Source organism: Lichenostomus cassidix, chromosome 9 (genome assembly GCF_008360975.1).
Source record: "Lichenostomus cassidix isolate B80296 chromosome 9, HeHo_3.0, whole genome shotgun sequence".
NCBI classification, from domain to species: Eukaryota; Metazoa; Chordata; class Aves; order Passeriformes; family Meliphagidae; genus Lichenostomus; species Lichenostomus cassidix.
Window position 1 is genome coordinate 20,647,468 of NC_139490.1, and position 26,251 is coordinate 20,673,718.

General features: G+C 43.2%; 2 protein-coding genes and 1 long non-coding RNA gene across 7 annotated transcripts; 2 read left to right on the forward strand and 1 right to left on the reverse strand.

Moving 5' to 3' along the window:
• Nucleotides 1-75: 75 nt before the first annotated feature.
• On the forward strand, nucleotides 76-2,942 carry LOC146433434 (uncharacterized). The gene is made up of 2 exons (XR_014854121.1): nucleotides 76-1,479; nucleotides 1,961-2,942. It is a non-coding gene; the product is annotated as an uncharacterized LOC146433434 (long non-coding RNA).
• KLHL24 (kelch like family member 24) lies at nucleotides 2,196-24,978 on the reverse strand. Of its 4 annotated transcripts, XM_085069769.1 has the most exons (8): nucleotides 23,736-23,828; nucleotides 21,760-21,866; nucleotides 17,420-18,410; nucleotides 12,307-12,491; nucleotides 11,270-11,388; nucleotides 10,027-10,215; nucleotides 9,453-9,641; nucleotides 2,196-8,267 (listed from the first exon to the last, which is right to left on the reverse strand). In XM_085069769.1, exons 3-8 carry the CDS (start codon nucleotides 18,340-18,342, stop codon nucleotides 8,067-8,069), a joined length of 1,806 nt encoding a protein of 601 aa, XP_084925895.1. In that variant the 5' UTR covers nucleotides 18,343-18,410; nucleotides 21,760-21,866; nucleotides 23,736-23,828; the 3' UTR covers nucleotides 2,196-8,066. The 4 variants fall into 4 exon arrangements, with proteins under 4 accessions (XP_084925895.1, XP_084925897.1, XP_084925898.1 ...); XM_085069771.1 differs by lacking the exons at nucleotides 21,760-21,866; nucleotides 23,736-23,828 and adding an exon at nucleotides 24,874-24,978; XM_085069772.1 differs by lacking the exons at nucleotides 21,760-21,866; nucleotides 23,736-23,828 and adding an exon at nucleotides 24,443-24,534.
• LOC146433436 (uncharacterized) lies at nucleotides 23,931-26,251 on the forward strand. Of its 2 annotated transcripts, XM_085069781.1 has the most exons (3): nucleotides 23,931-24,366; nucleotides 25,430-25,578; nucleotides 26,041-26,251. In XM_085069781.1, exons 1-2 carry the CDS (start codon nucleotides 23,931-23,933, stop codon nucleotides 25,450-25,452), a joined length of 459 nt encoding a protein of 152 aa, XP_084925907.1. In that variant the 3' UTR covers nucleotides 25,453-25,578; nucleotides 26,041-26,251. The 2 variants fall into 2 exon arrangements, 1 of the variants encoding a protein (XP_084925907.1); XR_014854117.1 differs by lacking the exons at nucleotides 23,931-24,366; nucleotides 26,041-26,251 and adding an exon at nucleotides 25,174-25,299 and having other exon boundaries at nucleotides 25,430-26,017.

A 26,251-nucleotide genomic window follows, 5' to 3' on the forward strand; every position in this document is an offset into this window, starting at 1 on the left:
CGTCACGGCCGGGGCGGACCCGCGCAGGCGGGCAGCGGGCGAGGGGCGGGGCGGCCGCGGGCAGGTGCCGCCTCACGGCTAGCACCGGCCGCAGGAGGCCAGCACCGCCGGGGCCGGGGGGCTCCCTGAGGGCAGGGCGGCCGAGCGGGGCCGGGGGGCTGTGGAGCCCCAGCCGCCTCAGCCCCGCCGCGGGCGAGCAGCGGTGTGGGCAGGGCAGGGCAGGGCGGGTGCTCGCCCGCGGCAGCAGAGAAACCGAGATGGGCGATGCGGTCGAGTTCCTTTATGGAGAGACGAATGCAGTGTGATTCGATCCATAGTTGCTGCCTGGAGCAACCGTGTTTTAACGTGTACCAAAATTTGAGGAAGACGTTTTTATGTGGAAGATATTTCACGAAGGGATGATCGAGCTGCTGTAGTGTGTCCAGAGAATGGCAAGGGAGCTGGGGAAGGGTCTGGAGCACAAGTCTGATAGCGGCTGAGGGAGCTGGGGATGTTTAGCCTGGAGAAAAGGAGGCTTGGGAGGAATCTTAATCGCTTTCTACGAGATTGTAGGACAGGACGAGAGGACATAGCCTTAAGCTACGCCAGGGGTCAGGATGGACGTAAGGAGGAAATCCTTCGCAGAAAGGGTGATTAGACATTGGAGCGGGCTGCCCGGGGAGCTGGTGGAGTCACCTTCCCTGCAGGTATTTAAGGAAAGACTGAATGTGGCGCTTAGTACTGTGGTCTAGTTGTCAAGGCGATGTTCAGTCATAGGTTGGACTCCATGAATACTGAGGTCTTTTCAACCTAATGGATTCTATGATTAGCAAAAGAAAAGACCCAATAAAGAAGGCCTGGGCTGATGGAGGTGCAATATAAGCAGGACCCCCAGCATGGGCTGGGATGGCAGCCCTGGACTACCCTTAGGCAGGCTTCAATAAACCTTTACACCATACTTAGTGCTCACCATACTTCATATCCTCTCAAGTCAGAGCTAAACCAGTACAAATGAGTGCCGTTAATGCCATGGTTTGTGTTTGGTTGTGGCCAGGCTGCAACACCTCTGTCAGGTGCAGCTAGTGCCATAACAGTTTGGTCTGTGGCAGTGTCATAGTTCATGCAGTGAGCCCTGAACCACCGTAAGTTAACATCCTGCTCACTCATGGATTTGCAAACTTACTTATGAGACCACTAATTAGCAAGTGTACGCTGAATGTTCAAAGCTTAGCTCTTAAAGTCCTCTTCTCTTCTGATTTCAGGATCACTACTATCCTTTTTGACACTACTAGCCTTTCTTTGGGCCAAGTAACAAATGTGAACTATGGCAGATCAAAGGAGACTGTTCGTAAATTAGTATCCCACTCACCTCACTAGGACCATCTGTAATGTAGTTTAATTTTTTATTCCTTTATTTTCTTTTTGCTTAATGGAAAGAGGAAGAAGCTGTTGTCAGAAGACTGCCACCATTTGACTGTTAAAGACTTAAAATATCTTAAGGTAGGCTTTCCAGCTCTCAAAAATATTTCCATTGCTTTGCAGTCTGTGGATTCCCTTTCATTTTTTTTCCAGATTACTTCTTTCTGAAGTAAGCTGAGCATCAGCAAGCATTGAACTTGACCAGTACTTGCTTTTGGCACTCCAGCAAGAGCCACTCCGTGGCTGTAGCCGAGCCTGGCCACAGGACTGCTGAAGGACTGCAGCAGGCACTGCTGGCCTGCCACGTTTCCAGTAGGGCTCTACCACAGTCTGACCCCCTGCTCATGGGATCTTGAGATAGCCAAACCTCTGATTTTAGGAGAATAAATCTTCTACAGGATTCTTTCCAACCCGTGTTTGTGCCAGTCACCTTCCCACTGTTTTGTTACCATGCTGCTTTTGCCTTCCAAGTCCATTCACATTCTTTTCTCATCACAATACCTGGCACCAACACTTCACATCTCACTGCCCTGCTTTTTAATCTTTCCACTTTTCCTTCAAGTTTACTCTGCTGTGCAGCCTCCAGCTTGCCTTTATTTCCCTTGGGAGCAAGTTCCATGATGAGGACAGAAGGATGAGCAGGGTAAATACCTAGATTGGGAGGCAGTGGAGAGAGACTACACAAGGGACAGAATCCAACAAGTTAAATGACCCAAAAAACCCAGTAGAGAGTTTCCTCCTTGTACCACCAAGCCCCACCCTGGAACTTCTCATAAACTAAATAAACCACAGTGAACTATTCAAAAGGCAAATGTTTATTAGATACACTGAACTTTAAAAAACTTTCAAAGAATTATGCAAGAAGTATATTTAAATATAACAGGTGTTATTGCAATTGTGCTACATTACAAAATCACTTTTCTACTGTCAGCACGATCTGAAGACCTTAATGTTATATGCAAGATACATTACATTGACTCTGGCACACAGTAAGTGGTCTGAGCTTTCCTGTTCAAATGTCATTTGTGCTGCACCAGGCTGTTCTTGAGGACAAGGTCAGCTCTCTGCAGAACTACAGCTTTTATGTTTCAGTAAATAAAGGAACTGGCAAGGAATAACAAGAACCGCTGTTTTCCTTGGCAAAAAAAGGAAAATCAGAACACGATTTCAGGCAAAAATATCATGTGAGTAACAGTTCAGAAGGTAAACTCTCTTTCCATGGCCAAGTAGTTCCTATTAATCTGACTCCAAAATGCTACAGGTGAACCAAAAGGAGAATGACTCGTAGGTCCAGCATTTACACAGATGAAATTAATAATAGTACAATACATTCAAGTCTCTTGATTTGCTTATTGCCATGCTGCACCACGTTATTGCTTCATATTTTGTATCTTGAACAAGAGGTTGATGACTTCAGAGAGTTCAGAAATATCACAGAGGCTACTAATACAAGAATCTGTACATGTTAAGGACAGGAAGTCAGACTAAACTCAGTCCTTTGTCACTGAGGCGTGCTGGAAACAAAAAAATAGAAAAAAAACAAATACTGATTTCCCTAGATTAAATCTGCCATAGCACTGTAATAATGGAAGCATTCTAGGCATATTCTAAACAAGAAATTTAACTGTTCTAATTAATGAATGGCAAGATTTATTTCTCCTAGGAAGACATTAACAGTCTGGACAGTAAGACCAAGCGTAATAAAGGTAACAAACTGGAAGAAGTAATCCAAGCTCTTTTTCACAATAGATAAAAATATAGCTGAATTCAAGGCACAGGTATTTTTAAAATTAACACACATTATTTTTCTTTGGAGCTAATCATACAAACTAAGCAATAATTACATTATTAACAAGCTGTACACAGCGCCTTTATGTGCATCACTTGTAACAGCACTATCCAGAAAATGACCACAAAATTATTCACATACAGATGTGCACACATAAAACATATGTGCATAGACTGGATCCCTACAGTAGAAGAAAAGAAACATTCCTGTAAATAGCTTACAGTTCTTAGACTGTAATGTTACCAGGGCTGTATGCTTTGAGTAACATGAACTTGTGTGTGCTACTACTTGGGGAAGACAGCTTGCACAAAACCAGGGTGCAGAGAACACAGAGTCACAGCTGGTTTGTGGCAATGCTCACAGCACTGACACCATCATGATCCATTTTTATTAATGCCACCTGAAATAATTCCAAACTGAAGAAACTTGTGTGCTAAACATATTTTACAAAACCCAAAAGGCTGCTTGGCCCCCAAACAGATAGCAGGTTTCTGTTTAGAAATTTCATCTTACCCTCTAGGCTCCTTTTCTGAGTATATGTTGCACAGATTTTTTTAACCAGGCACAACAAACCATTTCATTTATAATTTCTTGTGTACACGAGACTACATTCAGATGAAAATATTCATTGTGCCTCACAGTGAACAAGTCTTGCGAGTTTCTTAATGCTCTTGAATTGGTTTTTGACATCTTCAGTGATAAAAAGAATCCTACATCTACTCGCTTAGTTGGGCAATTCAGAAAAATGAACCCTTTTCTTTCCTGAGCATTGCCACTAGCAGACCACAAGAGCATCTGCATCTTTATTGCTCCAGCTGTGTTTAGTGAATTGACAAACATGGAACATTTTTACCACCTGAGTTTCAGCATCTGGAATAGCAAACTTATGCACATCCTGAACACCTTGGTTTCAGCAAGCCCAGCCAAACTACAAACCCCAAACACACAGTGTTTCCTCCTGCCATTTCTGAGCCCACTCCAGTGGCTTTCTGCTGTCTCTGCTCTTCAGAGCTGGACTAAGCTCGGGCTCTGCTGACCAGCATCCATTGTGCCTCGGGCAGTGCAGAAACCTCAAGTCACAGGCAGTGAGTGGTCCTGCTTCTTGTTCTGTCCTTGCAGCAAGTCAAAGAAAAACAGGACAAACAGAGTGTTTACCTAAGATTATGAGGTGAACTCAACTATTTTGAGGAAGAAACTGGAACAGGCAGCAGTATCCTTGCTCTCAAGCACAGGTGACCAAAGCTTCCTCTGAATCTCTGTCAAGGTGAGTATTTCCTCTTCCTCCATCACCAAAACTTTTCAAAACTTTGCAATGTTAAAAATACTATTTAAAAAGCTTCAGTAAATTACGATAAGGGTCCATATCAACATAATCTGCATTAATCTCTCTGCTTCAAGAGAATACAAACAAAGCAGTCTTTGATGAGAAATGCATTGGTACCAATTAAAAGCAAACAATAACAGTACAATCTGGACCCCTTGGTGCTGGAGGGGAAAGCACAGTGCCCAATCCCCAAAATGCATACCAGACACACAGTATAAAATGATTCATCTGATGGTGCAGATGGAAGGGCTTCCACAAATTATGCCTACTTAACCATTACCAAGGAGGGAGCCTACAGGTACAACTCCATGGTTACCAGGCCATGTTCTGTGGTTGATGGCTGAAAAGGGGAATGCCTCAGCAAGAGACTGCATGTGGTGCAGTAACCAGTAAGTGATTCAGAACCTTACAGAAGCCTGCCTGCAAGAAAGCATCAACTGTGTTTTCAATTAACATCACACTGCTAAGAGCAGAAGTGGACAGCAAAAGAGAAGAAAAATATTTACTCATTTCTGTTTAGTGAAGACAATTCTTAGAATTCATTTTTTAGGTGTGACTTAGAGATGCTTGAGCCCTCTTCCCATGTGTGGTCGGACTGAACTTTCATCTTTGTGCAGGTGCTCCAGAGCAACCAAACCTACTACTATTCATGATGGAAATACTGTGATTATAGTAGATGACATTAATAATTTCTCTCCTAGCTGAGACAAAGGAAAATACTAAAACCAACTTGCTGCTCAAGCCCGTAAACTCCAAGCATCTAGATATGTATAAGAGTGAGAGTTTATATCTTGGAATTCATCTATACCAAGTGAAATGCATTGGAGAACAGGTGGCTCAGGAATGCAACTTTCAAATTAATCCATCCTTCCAGAAAAATGGTACATTTTCATTAAATCAAGGTCAAATTGGTTTTTTCTGATACATCTAAAAGTAATTGTTGTAACAGAGCAGGCTATAAGTGCAAGTTATTTACAGAGTTAACAAGCAAGAAGAAAAACTCACTGCCTGTTTTAAAGAAATCATTGCATAAGTAACTGTAATTTAGTGATGCTCCACACCTGTAACTGTTCACCTTTGATACAGGTTCTCAAGAACTGTAAGAAATTTTCTGCATCTACATTTCTGCATTTACTGGTTCATTAAACACTGTCATTTTCAAAAAAATAGGTAACAGTAACAGTACATAAATTGTTAAGAAAAGACAACTAAACTATAAAATGAATCTTCAAAACCATGGAAAGCGGTATCTTGTTATTTACAGAGTAGTGCAGTATTATAAACACAGATTAAATGACACTGTTCTACACCTACAGAATAGGGACTGTTTAAAAACAGTATAGCATGACAATCAACGTTACAAGTCTGAATACAAACAAGAGGAAATCAAAGGAAAGGAGGCTGTTTTTCAAATTGCATCTCTAATTAAGTGCTCCTATAGTCTTTGACATTTTCATTTACAATGATGGCACAAGCTATATACACTGTTAGTACATAAAATCAGTTACAGGGCAATTACCATTGCAATCAACAGACCTTATTCACAGGTACTGAAATTGCCATTTCAAAACTTGGTGAGCAGAAACAGATGAAACTTTGAAAAGGATTAATTTATCTGATTCATTTGTCTTACATTATCAAGGGATTTTCTTTTTAGGGCAATGTGAATGTACATGCTCAGGGACTGACCTCCTGATTACATCACTAATATGCAACAATTTGTATTTTATCAGTATTCTTAACATATCCAAAGCAGTGTTTGGTATTCAGCCAGAAACTGAAATCTGTGTCCCTTCCTGAGGTTACAAGTTAATGCATCCCAAAGTGCAGCTCCCAGTGCTCTTTAAAAGCCATGATGATGTTACTGAAAATGGTGACTCCCAGTTTGGCATAGCTTCACTGAGGGTCAGAATTTCCATCTCATGAAGAAATACTCTGGGAAAACAGATGAGGAAAGTCCAGTGGAACAAACAACGTTCCAGAGATGGTGTTGTTTTCACCCTCCTGAGCAAGCACAGAGACCAGAACCTTGAGGCCAGGGCTGGCTCTGCAGGGGTTTTACGGGTTTTTCTGCCCTGGCACTGACCAACTTCCCTACTGGCTGCTGTCCTCGGAATTCCTTTGAAAGGCAGTTCCTGAGGTTTTTGGTGATTTACAGGAAATTGGTACACAGACAATCCTACTCGTTTTCCAACTCTCAAGTGCTATTTCAGTTTTTATGAACTTTGTGCCTCAACTGTACAACTGTATACTGGAAATAAAGAGTTCTAGTACAAAAATCTAGGGAGGACTTAAAAAAATACCTTTACTGAAAAAAACCCAACCCAATAATGGTGGTGCATCAAAATACAGGTGCTTCCTAGGATTCAAAATTATCCAAAACATGACATATGGCTACATGGACAGGTCCACAGATGTTTTTCTGGCGATAGGAGGAACCTTTCCGGAACTTCTTTATCTGTGGCCAAGCAGCTTATACAGCAGTTTAACTGTGCTACAGTAAGTGATTGTCTGAAGAATGGCCAAGAAATACTTGGTGGATACTCTGCCATCTCTGCAGATGAGATATCTGAAAGACCAATTTATAAGCTGTAGGGCACAAATTCAAGTTCCCACCTTTATCACCAGGTAATTTATAATGTGATTCAGAAAACTGGGAGAATCCAGAATTCAACATCCTTTATTTCTTAAACAGTTTAGACATTGCAGTGAGCAAAGAGTGAACCCAGCAACTTTCAGCCTTCACTTGAACTATTCAAAAAGGTAAAAACTGGGATTCAGACTTTGCCTCACAGATGCATGCCTGCACCCACTGGTTTTCCATGTCATGTAGCCTTGTACTTCTGATGGACACTTACCAACACTATGAATAAATTCCACAGGGTTAAGGTACACAATCATCACTGCAGTGTGTTGTAGTGGCTCACCAACCAACCAACCAGTTTCTCCTTCAGAAAAATCATTCCTCAGAAGATTCTCACATTTGTCCAATGCAGCTTGTTTTGCTGGTGTTTTGTTTTTGTTTTTATGTGGCTTTTTTTCTAATTCCAATACACGCATGATCTAACATAAAATCTACTTGGTTAACCCAAGTAATCTGCTTGTAAGAATGATGCATATGAATTATACTTGAGCTTTTTAAATTGTAGGTAATTATCCTAGATGATTCTTTGGGATTTACTCGTCTGTGTATTTTTCCCATTAGCAGAACCAGAAACACCTTGCAGATATTGCTTCTTAGGACACAGGCACAAATGCTTGTGAAGGCACTTTCCCCAAAAAGCTTTCAAGATTTTAATTACTATTCACAAACTTTCTGACCACCAGTACAATGCACTGCTCTCATATCAGAGCCCACAGCAGATATAACTGAACTCTGGTTACTGGATAGGTTTGTAGACTTGTTTTGTAAGTTAAATTAACCCTTTTTCTAAAGGCACAGGATATAATTTTCATATGATGCTTAGGCAGGGAATTCCCACTTCAGGAATCTTTAAAAAGCCTGTCTTGCAGCAGACCACTGGATTCATTCTTCTTTTTTCAAGAAAAGAAAAATTACAGTTTAAAGCCTTTTTCATTATATCTATGAATGGTCACACAGCCATGGTATGATACTGGCCTGGGCATGGCTGCTACTCCCGTGATAATGCCCGTTGCAGGGTCATAACAAAGAATAGTGTCTGTGGCTTCACCATTTTCCCGTCTTCCACCAAGGATATAGATTTTTCCATTACACACAGACATGCCACAATTCTCCTGTTTCAAGAAAACACAAGGGAATACACAGTTATTTAAATAGCGAGACTTGATTCACGTCTATCTGCCCCAGTGCAGGAGGGCAGCACTGTAACTGCCTTTTCTAAACAGCCTGGACTATACTGTTCCCTCCTGGAAGAGCCAGTGCAGAAAAGACAAAAATTAGGCAGAGCAGCAGCACAATCTACAGAAAAGACTATTTCAGGTCTAGGCCTTTACTACACTCGGCTCAGACAAAGGAAATAATGGAATACAACTGAACACTGTACTTACCGTTTAAAGATCTGAGATAGGGAAAGGAGGAGAGAACAAAGGTTTTCAGAAGAGGGACCACAGTAGAGGTACTATTAATACAAAGAATGGGAACAAGGAGAAGCACCTTAGAGGAGTAACACATAATGAAGAGGGATGTAAATGGGCAGAGGAAAAGAGGCATGACTAAAAAGAGTGCAAAAGAAAAGACAGTGCTATGTCTTACTTGAAACAGAGATAGGATTTTATTTCTTCCTTAAAAGCAGGCATGGTAAAAATACTGAGTTAAACAGAGAACACAGATTAAAACTGAGTAACAGAGAGAAGGCTGGGAAAAAGGAACAAATTTCTCTTAAGGTAATACCGTAAGAGTACGTGACTGGTGTTTTAAAAACATGGGGAAACGTAACTGCTACACACACACTTCACTACTGAGGGGATACATGCTCAAATCGTGCTCAGTGACCCACACATGGAAGTGACAGAGCTCTCACTGCTGAAGTCAGACACTTTCTGTGCCATATAATGGGGCTTTTTCACACTGTAAAACAGCCTTTAGTATCTCCTGTTATACTGAAAGGCTTTAATCAATTATAAGGAAACTACTACCTTCAGTCTAAATTAAAACCTGCAACAGAACTTGACAAAGATAATTTCTATATAATGAAATCATCACCCACTATACTGTTACCCTGTTCTTCAACAGTAACAGCTCTCAAGCAAAGCCTGGACTGGCTAATAGTGACATCCATCTGAAAAGCTACTGGTTTAGAAATTTCCTCTTCTGTGAGGTTTTGAATTACACAGATTAAGAGGAATGGAATCAGAGATGCAATTTTATCAGGGCTAAGCAAACGTATACTTATTTCATGCCAAGATAACAATGTCACAAAGTACCTTTCAGCTGTCTACAAGTCTCTTATTGTTAATTACCTGTCTGCTGAATGTATTCTGTACGTGCATCCAGTAGTCCTCAATGGGGTCATAGCAGTAAATGGCTTTGGTGAGCCCGCCAGCAACGTAGATCAGGTTGTTTAGGGACACGGCTGTGATACATCTCTTGGCAATGGGGATGGTTGCACGGAGTAACCAGGAATTGGTATCAGGATCATACGACTGAACCTGGAAACAAGCATGTGCCTTTCAGATTGAAAGCCTAACTGAGGTAGCAGCCTGCAGTACTTCACCAAAACAACGGAGTCAGCATAAATGCAGATCTGTATATTAATAATTTTTACATATGCACAATATTTGACATTATTCTCTGAACACTCACACTCGAATTCACAGAACTTGTGAAGCCAATGATATGAGCAATGTATCCATGAGAAACACCACAGTAACAGTGTATCATCCAACATTTTCTACTCTGTATTTTGTGTATTAGAATAATTCCATACTCCATTCAACAAAAACCAGTTAAAGCAGATCTCCTGTACGATCTGGTTTTAAACCAGCAATGCTGTTTGCTGTGGATGGAAGATGCAATCAAACACAGCTAACTGACCTTGTCAGAACAGGTGTTGTCGTCAGGGCCACCCCCGATGACAAAGAGTTTGCCCACACAGCTGGTGACTGCCGGGGAGCTCACAGCCTCTTTCAGGGGAGCCACCTCGGTCCAGCGATTGGAGAAGGAGTCATAGCACTCCACACTGCTCAGGCGGTTCTGCCCATCGTATCCTCCAACCACATACACCTGCACAGAGTGGGGAAAACAACCATCACTTCATGTTTACACTAGGTACTACATTTAAATATAGAAATTAATTCCTTTAAAGCTGATTTGTTATGTTTGTTCCTCAAATTTTAAATTTATACACAGGAGGAGATTAATATGGTCTAAAAAAACCAGGTAAAGACTCCCTGGAGAGTTCCATTCAGTCACATGTGGAATGACACTGCAAACACATGCCAAAGCATAGTATTATTAATACTGCAATAGAAACTTCCAATTTGAATAGCATTTGTTAGAAAAGGCATTTCTCTGTATTTCTCTTTTTTTTAGATAACATTCAACAACAGTAGCAGCAAAAGCCCATCTGAGTTTACCTTTGCTTTTTGGCATTTTGCTTTTTCCCTACTTTGTCACAGAAATTTCTCCTTCTCTCAGTTTGTAAACTCTACCTTCTTGTCTCTTTTCGTATTTTAGGAAGCAGAGCTCCTTATTATTTGTGTCTACCTTCTTCCCTCTGCTTGCTTAACTGCAAATTTAATCTCTAGGAAGTCCAAGTGACACTACATGCACATCTTTCCTAACCTTCATATGGGAGTTTCAACTAGTGGTTTTATGTTCAGGCATATATGCCTTCAAAATACAGCAAACCCTCCCATTTCCACACTCCATGTGTTTGCATAATTTCAATATAAAACATTAAATAAAACCACTGACATTCAGAATAGCATCTGTTTCTGTTAATGACTACATAAACTGTTAGACAGCACTTTTGAAGCACAAGCAAATCCAGATGCTTCTTTGCTTCCCAAAAACTTGCTTCTTGGAAATAAGCCACTTCAATGATGAAAAAAAAAACCAAACCAAAAAAATAAATGACTGAGCAGTAAGATGATTTTCATGTCCATAGGTAGTGTCTGACTGATGAAGAGCCTAATTGCTTAAAATATTATTTTAATTGAAAAAAAATTAAAAATTATTTTGTATTAAATACAAAGTAATACTTTAGTGTTTTCTCCACTATTATCTTATGTATAGCGAACATTCCCACTATAAAAGAAAAATATACTTCTCTTACTTTACCCAGAAGAACAGCCATTTTATGTCTCCATCTGCCTTTATTTAAGGAGGCAACTCTGATCCAAATGTTAAGTTGAGAGTTATAAATCCAGACATCCCGGCTATTGATTCTTCCACCTTTAAAATGAAACAGATGCCAATTTGAATAATTATTGAATGGGTAATGCTAACTTTTAACATGCCCTTCTGGAGTGGGCAATGAAAACTTTACATCCCCTTCTAGGATGTAATAAGGATCTTCCAGAATTTATATGTTACACTTAAGAAGTAATTTCCAGTGGATTTCAAAGCTGAAATCACACAGTAAGTTGTTTTCCTTATGCTTTCCTTTCACATAACACTGAGATCTCACTAGATTATTTCTTGAAGTTGGAATGCATTTCAATGGTTTTTGCCCAAGCTCCTCAGATTTCCTGTAGTGCCATTACCTGCACGAGACCCTCGAAATCCCATGCCTGTGGCACATCCCTATCACCCACTGCTCCTCTGCCCACTCGGTGAGCATCTCCTCTGTTTTACACCTTGTTCAAATGACACAGGTACACATACCTGAGGAGACAATTTCTTTGGTTAAACTAACACAGAGAGCCTGGTGTCTAAACTATCAGCTGCACCCTGTAATTTTCCCTTCCTCAAGGACTGAATATGCTGCTGGGAAAAGCCTGCTTGGGATTTTTTGTCTGTAGCTTCCCAGCTGCTGCTGCACACAGACTCCTGCTGTATTTTAAAGCAGCCATAAGCTGGTCTCTTTAAATACAATTGATATCCTGGGGTCAGCTGTAAAAAACCGCCGATTCATGCCAACAAAAACTCCAGAAAACACTTTTGTTTACAGTAAGATTGTGCTGGGGCTGGTGTTCACCGTTTACATCAGAAAGTGACTTTCAGCTGAGCTTCTGGAAGTTCACAGTACAAAGATCTGCCACATTGCTTAAAAAGCAAACCAAAACAAAGAGGACACTCCACAAAGAGGACACAATGAAAATCAAATAACCAAGCAAAGCAAGAAGCCTTAATTTTTTAAAGATTATTCACCTGAAACAAGAATATCATTCCGCAGAGCACACACAGCATACTCAGACTTGGTAAACTCTGGAAGTTTAGCCAGTGACTTCCACTCTCCTGTTACGGGATCATAGCACTCCGTGTATGGCAAATTAAACCCTCCAACTCGTTCACAGCCTCCAACAACAACTATCACCTCTGAATAACCAGTTGATCTAAAAAAGGGAACACAGAAAATTAAGATGTAGGAGGTATTTATTAGTACGTGAAGGCCAAAGAACATTGTCTTCAAAACCGTGTGAAAATCAGAAAAACTACCATTTAACTTTAACTTCCACAACAATGAAAAAAAGAAAAAGGAAGAGTCATTTAGCAAATAGGTTTTCATTGTTTCCAGCTGTCTCATTACACAGCAGGTGACCACACTGACAGGTGTCCTGTGTAAGTGGAGTTGTACTGCACAATGTTCTATGTAAAAACCATGTAATTAAATAACACAGAAAGCTTTTACTCTAATAATATTTTTCCTTTGACTGTACACATAGATTAGAAAGAGTTCAAGCAAGGCCTGAGACAATGAGATGAGCAATCTGTTTCACAATGGAATGAATCTTCATTTCCCCCCCTCCAAAGCTTTACAAAATTAATAATACTTTACATTGCCTAAATATCACGTGTGTTTAAAAGTGGAAGGAATATTGTCACCAAAATAAGGAAAACCAAAAAGATCTTAGAGCCAATACCCAGTAAAACGAAAAACAGTAATGACAGGAGGAAACATTAAGGAATACTGAAATAAAAATTCAAACCTAAACCCAAAAACTAAAACTCAGTGTGAAAAAATTAAGCATCAGACAGCCTGCCATGTACCCAAATACTTTAAATTCTATTCCACACACTCATTCTCCTTCCACTAACCGGCGCTTTGTCACAGCAGTAACAAAACTTTTCTAAATTAATGCACATTTGAATGTGGAGAATCAACCAACTATTTCTGATGTGCGAATCAAACTGTGATCACCTTTATTCCTGCTCTGAGACTTAAAAATTTTTGTCAGCATTTGTCAAACTCCTTTCTTTTCAGGGCATTTTTAAAGTAAAGCACTTTGCACTGACATAGTTATTTCAAGGACTGGTGTCAGTTAAGCAAAACTGAATGCACAATTGATTTTATTTTTGATGAACTTTTTGTTGTGCTGTGCTTTGTACTATGATCCCACTGTGAATAAGTATCCCATAGAACAGACATTCATGCCATTGCTGAGTACTGCAGTCTTCTCTCAAAAATAAAGAAAAAAATACTTATGACTGGATTTGAGGTAAAATTTGCATGATTTCTCCCTAAAGCTCCTAATGCGAACTTATGTACATGTTCACCTATAAATCCTGATGAGGCTTTCCCTGTTGTGAAACATCATGAATAAAACTGGTTAGCCCTTCCATGCTCTTGTCACCACACACCATAATTTAAATATTCCATACCTAATTCTACTCAGAATACTGTAAACAGGCAAAGGCAATGCTAAATGGTAACATCCTACAGGATGATATAAATGAGATGGGTCTGAGGAATGGCACTTACGCACCTGAACGCGGCAGAAGAAACTTGTCAGCTGCTCAGCTTTGAAGTCATGCTCCTTCCTGGTTTCTATGTATTTACTGTTTACTGGTTTTTGCTTTTTTGAGGAACAACTCTGAAAAGAATCTCTCAAAGGGTAAGAGAGGGGAAGTTCTTGTGCCAACAAAGCGTTACCCAGGAAAAGAACTTCCATAAAAGCAGGACACTCATCTCATAATTTGCCTTAGAAGCAAGCCCAAAGACACCAGCTAACTGAGTTCAGTGAGGTTTGTCTGTGGATTACTTTCTAAATTAGAATTAAGGCCTCCGCTCACTCACTGGAAAGCTTACTCTGCCATATTATCAATCTTTGGCTTAAAACTAATGAACAAAAAGTCTACGCTCAGAAAGAGCTCTTCATGAATTTATGTGATAGAGGTTTTCTCTTTAAATAGGATATTCATTTAGCATAATATTTCAAATCCAAAGAGAACAAGAAATTTCCCAAACATTTCATTACCTGTAATGACCATATTCCTATAATGACCATATTCTTCAGTAAAGAAAAATTTTCTCCATTATATTTTCTTGAATGAGTCTTGCACTGTGTAGGTTTTATGGTTAGTTCCAAATATACAATTTTTTCAAATGACAGAGGACCATTTTTTAAAAATGTAAGTAAAAATGTGTCAGGAATACACAAAAAGAACATACAGGCAAAGGCTAATTCCAGAAAAGAACTAAGGTTATATTTAAATGAAGGTTAGAAAAAGCTGTGATCTCAACCAGCAGTACAGGAAACCCTCTTTGTAGCCCTCAGAAGAAACTGTGAGCAAAGTAACACAGGTGCCAAAACAGGCTCTGAGGATTCCAGGAGACACTATCCCACCAAGAACAGGTGCATAACACAGAAAAGAGGGAGTGGAAGACAATCAACAGTGTCATACAATTCCATGCATTCCCAAGAGAAGGTTTTCCAGGGGCCTGAGCTACACACAGACCTCTTGATTTGGTGGAAGCACCAACCAACACAGCATGAGCTGCACACAAGAACTTTCAGTAGTTCAGATTACATTCAAAACCACGTTAAGTTCAGAAAACAAATTACAGAAATTCTGGTAATCACTACTATTTTATTCCTTGCTGTTAAATGACTTTTGGGTAGTAAATAAGGTAGCAGACAAAAAAGTGAAATAGAAACCCCACTCCAGGCAGGAAAAATGAAGGACTACATTAAAGCTTTCTAAAGGCAACCAAAAAGGACATGTTAAAATGTATAAGCATCATAACTTCTAGTTAAAGAAGACACTAATGTATTGTTACCAAACAGCTTAACAGAAGCTTTGGTGAAAGTCTGAAGATAACTCAAAGCACACAGTAGGAAGAGGCCCTGGTGTTTTGGGTATGGAAATGTATTACTGCTCACTGCTTGCTCTCAGCTTGGAGATTTGCTGTGCAACACAACCAGGAGGGGCAGGACAGGCTTATAGGGAGCAAGAGGGACAGCCTCAAGATGTCACTGTGTTGTTGCAAGTCCATAACCGAAAGGCTCTTTCACAAAGAACTGCATTTGGCAACGATGCCTTAGTAGCAAAACAGTTATGCCACACTTTAAACTTTCATTTACATCAGGAAACTCTTCACTAGCAACAAAAAGAAAACAAAAAATCAACTAGTGAATTGCAACGTAGTCTGTTCTTTTAAAAAACAAGTAGAACCCACTTCACCAGTAGGTACACCCATATCCATACAAGCTAATACAATTTATTTCTCAAAGTTTCAGTAAAAACACTGGTGTAGCAATTTTTTATCCTGTAGCCTGCCTCCTTTTAGAAACAGTTTATATAGAAAAGCCATTGGAAGAAGAAGAGCTCTCCACCACCCTTTCCTCCCCAAACCCCCGCAAAATGCCCAGAAAAGGCGCAATGAAAACATGGGGGAAGGGGGACCTGGCAACTATTTTAAAACATGATCTCTTTTTGCTATAGGCAACAGAAACAAACAGGGAACAGAAACAAATGACAAAGAACTATTCCATGAATGTAATATAGAAAAGGGGAAAAAATTCCTGCTGGGAGGCCAGCCAGTTTTTCTTTTTGTAAATTACTTCTCTTGTTCCTGCCTACTCAAATTCCCAGTGCAGTTTAATAAACTCAGCAGTAAAACCAACAAACCCCCTGGCTTCAGAAATCACCTGTGTTAGACAAAGTACTTCATTTGCAAACTGGAGTGCCACTCTGGGGACATTCAGATTCTCAAGCACATACACCCCACACACTGATAAAACTTCTGAGTCTATTTGCCTTCCTTAGCCAGTAGAGTAAGAAAAGCAGAACAAACACCAAACCAAACACTGCAGCTTGCAGCCTCCTCCAACTGTCTGAATTCCCGCGGTCCCTCCCTCAGGCCCAAACTCAGAAACAACCACTGCAGCAATTTCCAAACTGCCCTGAAAGGCCCCTCTGCCTGAAAGGCAGTGCACAGCTTAGAAAGCCTGGGAGAAGGGCTGCAAGGAGTTTAAGAAGAGTTTCTTCTCTCATGGCAGGACTGAAGACTGGAAAGCCACTAAAGGGGCAAACACTGCCAAGTATTTCTTCCCCCTTAAGCAAGTCTTTAACACCTATGAAAAAAATAAAAGTTCCCTGCACAGTCACTGTACAGTAATCACATGAGTAAGAGTAAATAAAGAGGAGTAACTCCTAAAACAATCTGTTTGTCTAGACCAGATCATTGCATCACCTTCATGTAACATAAGATTTTATAAAATACAACTTAAATCAGCTGGAGTTAACTATAAACTAATGTGTCTACTATCGTTGACATGAAGCTGGGAAAATATTTTTCAGGAAAAAAAGAATCATAATAACCATTGCTCATAAATGCCACTAATGGATTCTTCCTCATTTCTTATTGCAACCTCAGTCACTTATTTATGTAACACATTATTAAGTGGCAGTAATTCTGAATTATTAAAATGTCACAGAATGAGCATGAAATACTTGTTTCATGATTCTTTAAAAATACAATATTTGGCTTCTTTACAGTTAAGAACCTGTTGTTCTGCTGTCTATTACAAATACATGTGCTACTCCATCTGTAAAATATTTGTGATGTAGCAAGGAAATGCTCTCAATACATCCACATCCTTTGTGGTGTGGTGTGCTGTACATTTACACAACTTTGTTACAAAACGGAACATGGGGAAATGGAGTGGTTTACCTGCCACAGCACAGTAAGCTCTCTTCAAGACACTGCTACTGTATGAAATACCTTAAGATGTCCCCTAGCAAATATTAACCTTCAGAAAGTATTTTACTTGCAAGGTAATATAACTTCACTTACCTGAAAAGCTGTTTATTTCAGAGCAATGAAATGCTCTGTGCCAAAAAGACTCATTTATGCACATTTTCAAGAGCTGTGTGAGCTTCATGCTTGTGGGGAAGTACAGAAGTGTAACTGCAGCAGCTCCAGTATTAGCAAAGTAAAATAATCTGCAAGAGATTTTTCTCTGGGCATGTGCATACCAAACATCTGTACATCAAATCATGTCCTCCTGTGGAAAAAAAGTGACAAAAATTTCCTCACCTGCGTGGCCTAGTTCTGGGAGACATCATCTCGTTTCCAAGGATATGGTATCGCCTGGCTTCATGCAGCAGCTGATAGCACTCTGGGGAATTCTGAATCAGCTGGTCCACTTCCACAGTCTGAACAAAGTAGTTGGGGTGCAGGAGCGGGAGCCTGACGTGCGTCAGGAGCTCGTGGAGCACTGGCCGGCGCAGCTCGACCGCGCGGTACACCCAGCGCATCACGGCTTCGAACACCATCTCCTCCTTACTGATCACCAGCTCGTCGCTGCAAATGTAATCAATAAGCTCATCCTTCCCCAGCTCCAGGAATTCTTCATGCTGGGACACATCCTCAAACGTCTGCAGCGCGAAATTCCTGCACTTGGTGAACAGTGTCTTGAGCGAGTGCGTATCTGCGAAGCGCTGGATTCCCAGGCAGTTGCAGGGATCCAGCTGCTCCTCCAGGAACTTGGCGCAGGCGTCGCGCAGGACGCTGATCTGGAAGAGACTCGACGTTTCGAAGAGATACTGCACGTTCTCTGTGGTGATTTTCACCTTGCCTGTGTACACGTACTGCAAAAAGCAATCCATGGCTTCGGCAAAAATGCCGTTGATCTCCACCAGCATCTCCCTGCTCTCCCTGTGGTCGTTGCAGAACATGGCTCTGAAGTAGCTGCTGCAGGCCGAGAGGACGGCGCGGTGGCAGGGAAACTCACGGCCCTCCACGCAGATGATGACATCTGTGAACAGCCGGCTGTCTCGGAATTCATTGAAGATCTGCAGAATGCTTTCCGCGTGGGATGATCCCGAAGAGAAGTCGAAAAACTCAGGGCCTGACAACGATTTTGGGTCCATTTCAAACACTTTCCGCTTGGTTGCAGGGGAATCTCGTATCCCACTCTCCTCTCTATTCAGAAGTCTGCGTCCCAATATTAGTACCATTGTTACATCAGTTGGCTATAGAGTCATTGAGAAGAATTCACAGTGTTTCTCCTTCTCAGTGCAACGATCTGAAAAATTAAAACACTTCAGTATTCAGTCTGGCACATTCTTAGCTTCATCACAGGAATTAGACAAGACACTTGTTTGCTCACTCTAAGAACTGGTGCAATTGTTGATCTTTCCTAGAAGTGGCACAGGGCAAATTACTGTGCGCCTCGCACAGGGCAGTACAGCACTATCTGCCACATGTTATATGCAAAATATAGCCACAAAACAGCTGGATAGTAACTTCTGAATGTCCCAGCAACACTGGTATTGCATCACTGTTCAAGATAAAAAACCTCAAGATCTCTGCTCCAGCAAATCACCTGGCTGAAGAAGCCAAAGATTTCCTGGATAATGACCCAGAGCTTGGACTTCTCCCTTTTTTCAGTGTATTCCTCATTTCAGCTGCATCCTTTGACTGATATAACAGCACTAGTCAAACAGGGGGGTGAGGGGGAAGGCTGAAATTCTAAAAGCAAAAATTTAATTGAGTAATCACTCCATTTTAATTATAAAGTCTACCATAATAAAGTCTTATAACACTAATGTTAAATAACAATCTGTGATCAGAACAAATAACCTTGACTGTAAGTTTTCACCTGTTCATTCCTAACATGGAAAAATTAGTTCACTGATAATCTATGATCCTATTAAAAATGAACGTAAACTGCTAGCACACAAAACAGAATGAAAGGCAAATTACATTTGTTTGTGTAAAACTACTGGAAATATGAACAAAGAGCAACTTGCTGAGAACAGGGAAATTTTCTGCTTCCAAAGTACTACTGGCAAATAATTATTAGCAATATTTTTTCTTGAACACCTCCCAGTTTCAAGTACAAGTGTGAAGGCTCCTCCCAGCGTGCAAACATACACATTTTATCAGAGCACTGAGGTTGCAAAAATCAAATACCCTAAAGTTTGCATATGTGAATACTAAGTCTGTAGGTGAAGAAAATGCAGCTGACTTTGCAAATAGTGCATGATAGAGGCAACGAGATCAACCAATCTACAACAACAGGGCTTTTTACCTCCCCTGAGCTTATAAATTACCTAGATGAATGTCCACCCAAACAAACGGAGGCAGCAAGAGGCTGGGCAAAGCACCCTCTTGGGCCCGACATTGGTACAATTCCAAATGTCTGTAATACTTATTTGTATGTCTACAAGGCCACGAACTGAATTAAAGTTTATGGAATTTTTTTCATGCCTCCCAAAGGTTTTATTCAGTTTCCCCGATTGCACAGTCAGGAAACGTCAACTCCTCATGGCAACTTCATTTCCTGATGAGTTTCCATCCTCAGAGCTGCAATTACCCAGTCCCAGACTGGCCACGTCATCACTTAATATAGAACACAATGAACGTGCTTTTTTTAAACAGCCTTTTTACACAGCACCTTTAAAAGGCACCATCTGAACAAAGAGCAAGGAAAGAATGTGTGCTGTACCTCAACTCATTGAGGAAAGAAATTCTAAAACTACCATGGTTCCCAATAAAATCTTTTACACAGATTTACAAGACAGATTCTTGGTATAGGGCTAGTTTACCCTACAAAATATTTAACTTTAATTTGACTTAAAATAGGACCAGTTGTCACTTTGATGTCTGAAAAACACTGTTGCAATGAGCCTATCTAATAACTGATTGCTTCAGAGAGGCTTTAACGAGGCACAAATGGACAATCTGATCTGTAGCTGACATTCTATCCCATGTATTGCACAATCACTTCACCCTGTAATGACACAGGCTGGATACAAAACAAAAACCACCCCCAGCACCTCACAAGCTCTGCTGCTAAAACCCTACCCCCTACACTGAATTTCATCTGCCACTAACTACACACTACTAGTACGAGAATGGGGGCAGAAACAAAGCAGCAGCAAAGGGAACTATAACAATGAGAATATAATTATAAATCCTAAAAGCTCAATTTCAGCATCACAGATTTAAATCAGAAGAATTTCACAAAAGCTAATGGACCTTCTCCAAAGGAATTTAGCCTGCAATGAGAAACAAGACCTTGATACATTGCATGTAAGGGCAAAACACAGCAACTAAGTAAAGATCCTCCAAGATGGTATCTTTTTGATTATGTGAGATGTTAATACAGCACTGTATTATGCAATCATTAATAAACAGAAACAAGGGCACTGGATTACAACTGTTCACTGAAGGAAGTAATGTCTTCTTTAGGCTTGGAACATCACAAAATAAGTGGTCAGCAAATGGTTATTTTTTTTATGTCCTAATGGTTTAAAGAAATGCAAGAATAAAAAAATCCACAGAGTAAAACCTAATCAAGGGGATAGATATTGTAAATTCCCAAATAAGATACTAGAAAGAAGAAAGAATTCCACTTCATGGCAGAACTTACTATTTTTGAATATACTTTCCTTCAATTTCTGTTCAGTTAATTACTTCTGCAGGTTTGCTTCAGCAAAACAATTTCACAAGCCTATCAGTAACAGTGTCACATGTTCAGCTCTATCACATATACGTGTGGCCTTCCTGCAAATCTTGCTCTGGCAGTTTTAAAATGTCACCTTCCAGCTGTCTGCCCCAAAGTGGGAAAGGCAGAGGAGAACCTGTGCCTGAGGCTGAGACAGTGTGCAAAGGGGGTGAAATACAGCAGGATAGACCTGTCAGCACCTTCCCTGTGTGCAGAGGTACTTACATGCCTTACCTGCCTACAAGCCCTGCACTGTAAAACACCAGTCATTTACGTAATTTAACACTCAGGTACTTTCAGTAAGTTTAAACAAAGCAAAAGAAAAATACATTATTTGATCACAGAGAAAAAAAAAATACAAAATCTACTTGATTGCTTGTCTGAGCAAGGGTCAACAAGGATGGATCTTAAGCATTCAGAGTCTGCCCATTTAAAAAACTGGAAAGGAAAAACACATCACACTCGAATGAACAGGTTTTAGAAACGCTTTACAAACACAGACATGGCTCTGACACGGATGTTACCTCACACATACGTATTTCTGAGGTAAGCTGGGTTCACCAGGAGTTCAGGTTCCTCTACTTTCTGCACAGTTATCACCTACCCTGTCTGCAGGCTTGTCTACACAAGCTGTTCCTCAGAAATACCCTAAGAGCCCAGTTCAGAGGCTGGTAAAAGAGGTCTGTAAAACGTTTGCCCTGACATCTTCTATCAGTAAATCCTCCTATGCAAAATACTCTTACGTTGTACCCCATCCTCCACTGCGACCCCCTCCTGTGTGACCCCTCTCCCTCCAGCCAGAGCTCTGCCAGCAGCTGGGTTCTGTGCGCTGGGTGTCACCGAGCTCCCGGGGCGAGGCCCTTGTCCCCAGCTGTGCCCGAGCTCTGCAGAGCTCGCCCTCGGGGTGTGGTTTCGCGAGTACCTGAGGCTGCGCTGGGCTCCTGCGGCTGCCAGGGGAGGTGAGAGGTGCCGTCCAGCCCGTGCCCACCGCTGCCAGCACCGCAGCGCTGTGGCCGGAGCGCTGACCGCCTGCGGGGGGAGAAAAGGAGGCGCTGCAAGGGGCGGGGAAGGGCAGAGCCGCCAGCACAGGGCGAGCCGTGCCTGCTGTCACCCCCGGTAGTCACCCGAGCACCCCGAGAAACGAAACCCAGCTAGAAGAACGGTGCTTTCATTCCGAGGCCTGGGAACCGCAGCTCAGGTTTGGCCCATGCCGGTTATTTTGTGATGGGAGATAAGGCTCGCTTCATCTCAGGTGTGTGCTAAACCACGGGAGTCAGAGAAAACAAACTCCCGTCTGCAGCACCCTGGGAAACCACAGCACGTGTTCTTTTTGTTTTGAAAGGAAGAGGGGGTGGGGAAAGAAACATAACCTTTCCCTCCAGCAAAAAAACCCCACAACATTTAGGCTCTTTTTCATCTTTCTTTGTGATATGAAAAAGACCAAAAAGTTGTTGGTTTTAAAAGACTGTCTAAAAAATAAAAATTCTCGTTTTACGATAGAAATCGAGGATCTGAATATCCAAGATGAAGTCTTTAAGAATACCGAGTAACTAGTAAACAAAACTGTGGCCAAGCTGATTGACATGGTGAGAGTTAGTCGCACTTTGTAAGATTTTTATTCTAATGTAAGGCACTGTTTTGATTTTTAAAAAGGAATGTTGAAATTCAGTAGTAATCCAAGGTAATGACACACACACACACAAAAGCCTTAAGTGGCCTCGAAAGTCACGCAGCAAAAAACAGGAACTGATTTGGACATGAGAGTCATGATTATTAAGTAAAACAAAACAAAAACAAGCATCGAAAAGGGACGCCTTAAAACTACAGAACCCTGGATGTAACGATTTGTGACCGAAAAGGTCCCTTAGAAGGGCACACACCACTGCAGGGGGAAAAAACCCCACACTGCGTAGTATTATTCGCGTATGAGGAAGAAACCGTGAAAAAGTCACAATCCTTTGCCCTTGGCTTCGCTGTCGTTCTTGCACGTAATTCAGACTGTTTTGGAACGAACCAAACCAGAGCCTGAGCTCCGGGCACGGTGTTCCGTGGCTGCCGGGGTTCAGCCAGATGCCAGCACGTCCCGTCCGACACCGGGCAGTGCCCGCCGGCTGGAGCACGGCCCGGCCGCCCGAGCGACCGGGAGCCCAGCGGGAAAGCTGCAGTACGGACCCGCCCGGCCCCGGCCCAGCCGGGCAGGGAGCTGCCGCGGCTCCATCCCGGGGCGTTCCAGCCGCTCCCGCAGGGAACAGCACGGCCCCGAAACCGAGCAGAGGCACGGAAAGCGGGGCCGGAGGCGGCGGCACAAAATGGCTCCTCCCGTCCCGCCCTCCAGCTCACCTTCACCCCGGGCCGCCCGGCGCGGCCCCCCCGCGCCCCAGCCAATCCGCGCCCGCGGCCCCGCCTCCCCCCGCCCGCCCGGCCAATCCGCGCCCGCGGGGGTTCCGGGGGCTCGGGGCAGACCCGCGTTACGAAACGGCCGCGGGCGGCGCGGGGCACTGCGCGCCCCCCGCCCGCTCTGCCCGGCGGCACCGCACGGCACGGGACCGGAGCGCAGCGGCCGCCCGGCGGCAGCGCTGTGCGCAGGGAACTGGGGGGGAATAACACCACCACCACACAGTGCAGGACGCACACAGCCGCGGGTCCCGGCCTCCGACGCTGCCAACAGCCCTCCCCTAACGTGGCACCGCCGCCGCGCGCTGCCCGCAGAGCCCCGGACGCGCTGTCCCCGCCGCGGCGACTAACGGTGCCAGCTTGCCCCGCGTCTCGGCCCCGCGCCCCGGCTGTCCCTCAGCGGCCCCCGCGCCCTTGCCGGGGGTTCCCGGCCCGCCGCGGAACACCGCACCTCTCGCTCCCCGCCCTCAGAGCCGGGAGCGCGCCCCGCTGCCCCGCACTCACAGCCGGGAGCGCGCCCTGCCGCGCTGCGCCCCGCGGGAGCTGCCGCCGGGCCGGGTCGGGTGGGTGGGTGGGCGCGGAGCGGTGCGATCCGCAGCGATGTAGCGCGCTCGGGCCTCTCCGCCGCCGCCGGTCGCGCTGCCAGCGCCGCTCAAAACAAAGGGGCCGGCGGGGCATGTGACCGCCGAGCCACCGCACATGATGTCACCGGCTCCGCGCGGCCCTGGGAGCTGTAGTCCCGCCGCCCCGCCCGGAGACGGCCCCGCTGCTGTCAGCGCCCCGGGCGGAGCCGGGCACGAGCGGCGGGCACGGGAGAGCCGCGGCGGCGGCAGCGATGTTACCGCAGCGGCTGCCGTCACTGCGGGCTCTTGCCACCGCCGTCCCTTTCCCGGGGCCGGGGGAGCACAGCCCTGGGGTGCCGAGGACCGGGGAGCACACCCCGCATTCCCCCGTGTATACCCGACCAGGGAGCGGGCATCGAAGGTGCGGGCATCGAAGCAAGCGGTGCATCGGGATGACACCTTCCACGGGGACAGTCCCTTGGTGGTAGTCCCTTCTGCCTGCTCTGGGGAGCCCGGCTGTAGCCCTCCAGCAAGAGCTTTCTCCCAGTCTGAAAACAACACCCTTTCCTGGGGTAGGTCTTCAGCCTACGTGACCAAAACAAAAACTATCACATGAAAAAAATTAACCAAGATAGAATCTTTGTCTACCTGAGCTACAGCTCCGCCCAAGTAATTCAGATTTTCCAGTTTCTCTTCAACAGTTACACAAAACAGAGTGTCCCTGTCCCTGCCGACCACAGAAAGCCAAGGTGATCTTTAAGCTGGGACACGGAGAGCTCTGCTGTCACAGTTGGGGGTCGCAGTGGTGGCAGCCAGTCAACGGCAAATATAAAAGCAGGACCCTGGTGTCATCGCCCTGCAATTTCATGAGCAGGTCTGAGCCTGTCCTGGAGCCCAAATTCACTTCATATCCGAAGTATTTGGACAGTGGCCCATGCTCCAACACAGGCTGATGGAACATGCCTGGGAGTATGGAAATTTATTTTTGTTCTGCCCTTTAGCATAAGCAACTTGCAAGCCCATAATGCAGAGTAGCGAGGCGAGGGCAGGGACATGCATGCTTAAATTAAGATCATTACCTGGCACTAAATGAGGCCTTGTGCAATGTCGTGGAGCTGATGTAGGCAGGTAACTGGCTGGGTTCTCCTTCCTAGAAGGATGACCTCCCCTTCTGACCCCTTACTGTCACGAGAAAGGAAGAAATACAAGTTCTTCTATTAGCTCCCCCCTACTTTGCTCTCCCAAATGTTGGATATCAATCCCAGGCATAATAGATCTTTACCTTTTGGTGAACCTCCCCAGTGTTCTGACCCCAGGATATTACCCCTCGGCCCTTCCCGGGAAGCGCACCCAGCCGTGTGCTCTTGGCAGAAGCTGACTGTGCTCTGTCACTGAAATGTGAAGAGGAGCAGTGTGTGCTCAGGACTCCAGGACTGACCTCCTCCGGAGCACACCAGGCTCAGATTTTCATAGGCTAAATGATCTCTGCTTTCCCCTGGGGTCAGGTAAATTGCAGCTTTGCAAAACAGGTAGAATTATTCATTAAAAGGCTAAATTCTGAAAATAGACTGAAAATGTCAATTGATTTTAGTATGTAAATTGTTTTCACATAGATCTTCAACCATTTTCCTGCAGAGCTAAAACTTGGAACTGTTTAACAGACTTCATTAGAAGTGAGAGCATTCAGTCCATTTCTCATCCTCTGCCTGAACAAGCAAGAAGGAGCCCAAGCAACATAAACAGCAATAAGAAAATCAGCAGCAAGTTCACCTTGTAGAATACAGGTCTGTTGCAATAACGTGTTTCACTCACTGAATATAGCAAATATTAATAACTTGAAGTCTTACTTGTTACAGAGTTAAATCTAAACATATATGAGCTAAGAAAAATGTTCTGCTTAAAATAGATCTCTTATCCTGTATATCCTCTTGTCTGCCCCAGTTCTTTGAGTCTGTAACTCTTGGGGTCAATATGAGTATGTAGAGTTCACTTGAAAAAACATACCCTGGATAAAAGAAATGAGTCATAGGAAGGAAAAAATCAAAACAGGATCAAGATACCTCTGAACTGGCTTGAAGGAGCTATCTGAAGGGACTATGTTTACTCCAATAAAAACTGCACGTGGCAAAAGTGTCTTGTGTGAAGAGGGTAAATGGAGTATTTAAAAAGAAAATACTAATTAAAAATACTCATTGAGCAATCAATCATTTCATAATGTGCTCATGTATGCATGTGGTCACATCCAGGCACTTCCAGTTCTGAAAGCCAACGTCACTGAGGATGTCTGAAATTAAGGATACTTGAGTTGCCACTACATCCTATTGCTCTTCATTCCTCTGCTAGCAGGGGCATTGGCTGTTTCTTCTCTAGCTGCGCCAAGCATTTCTCTCAAAATAAGCAGTTGCATGCTTCCTGAGAAGCTGAAACCAATTATTAAAGATTACTCATTTCTATAAA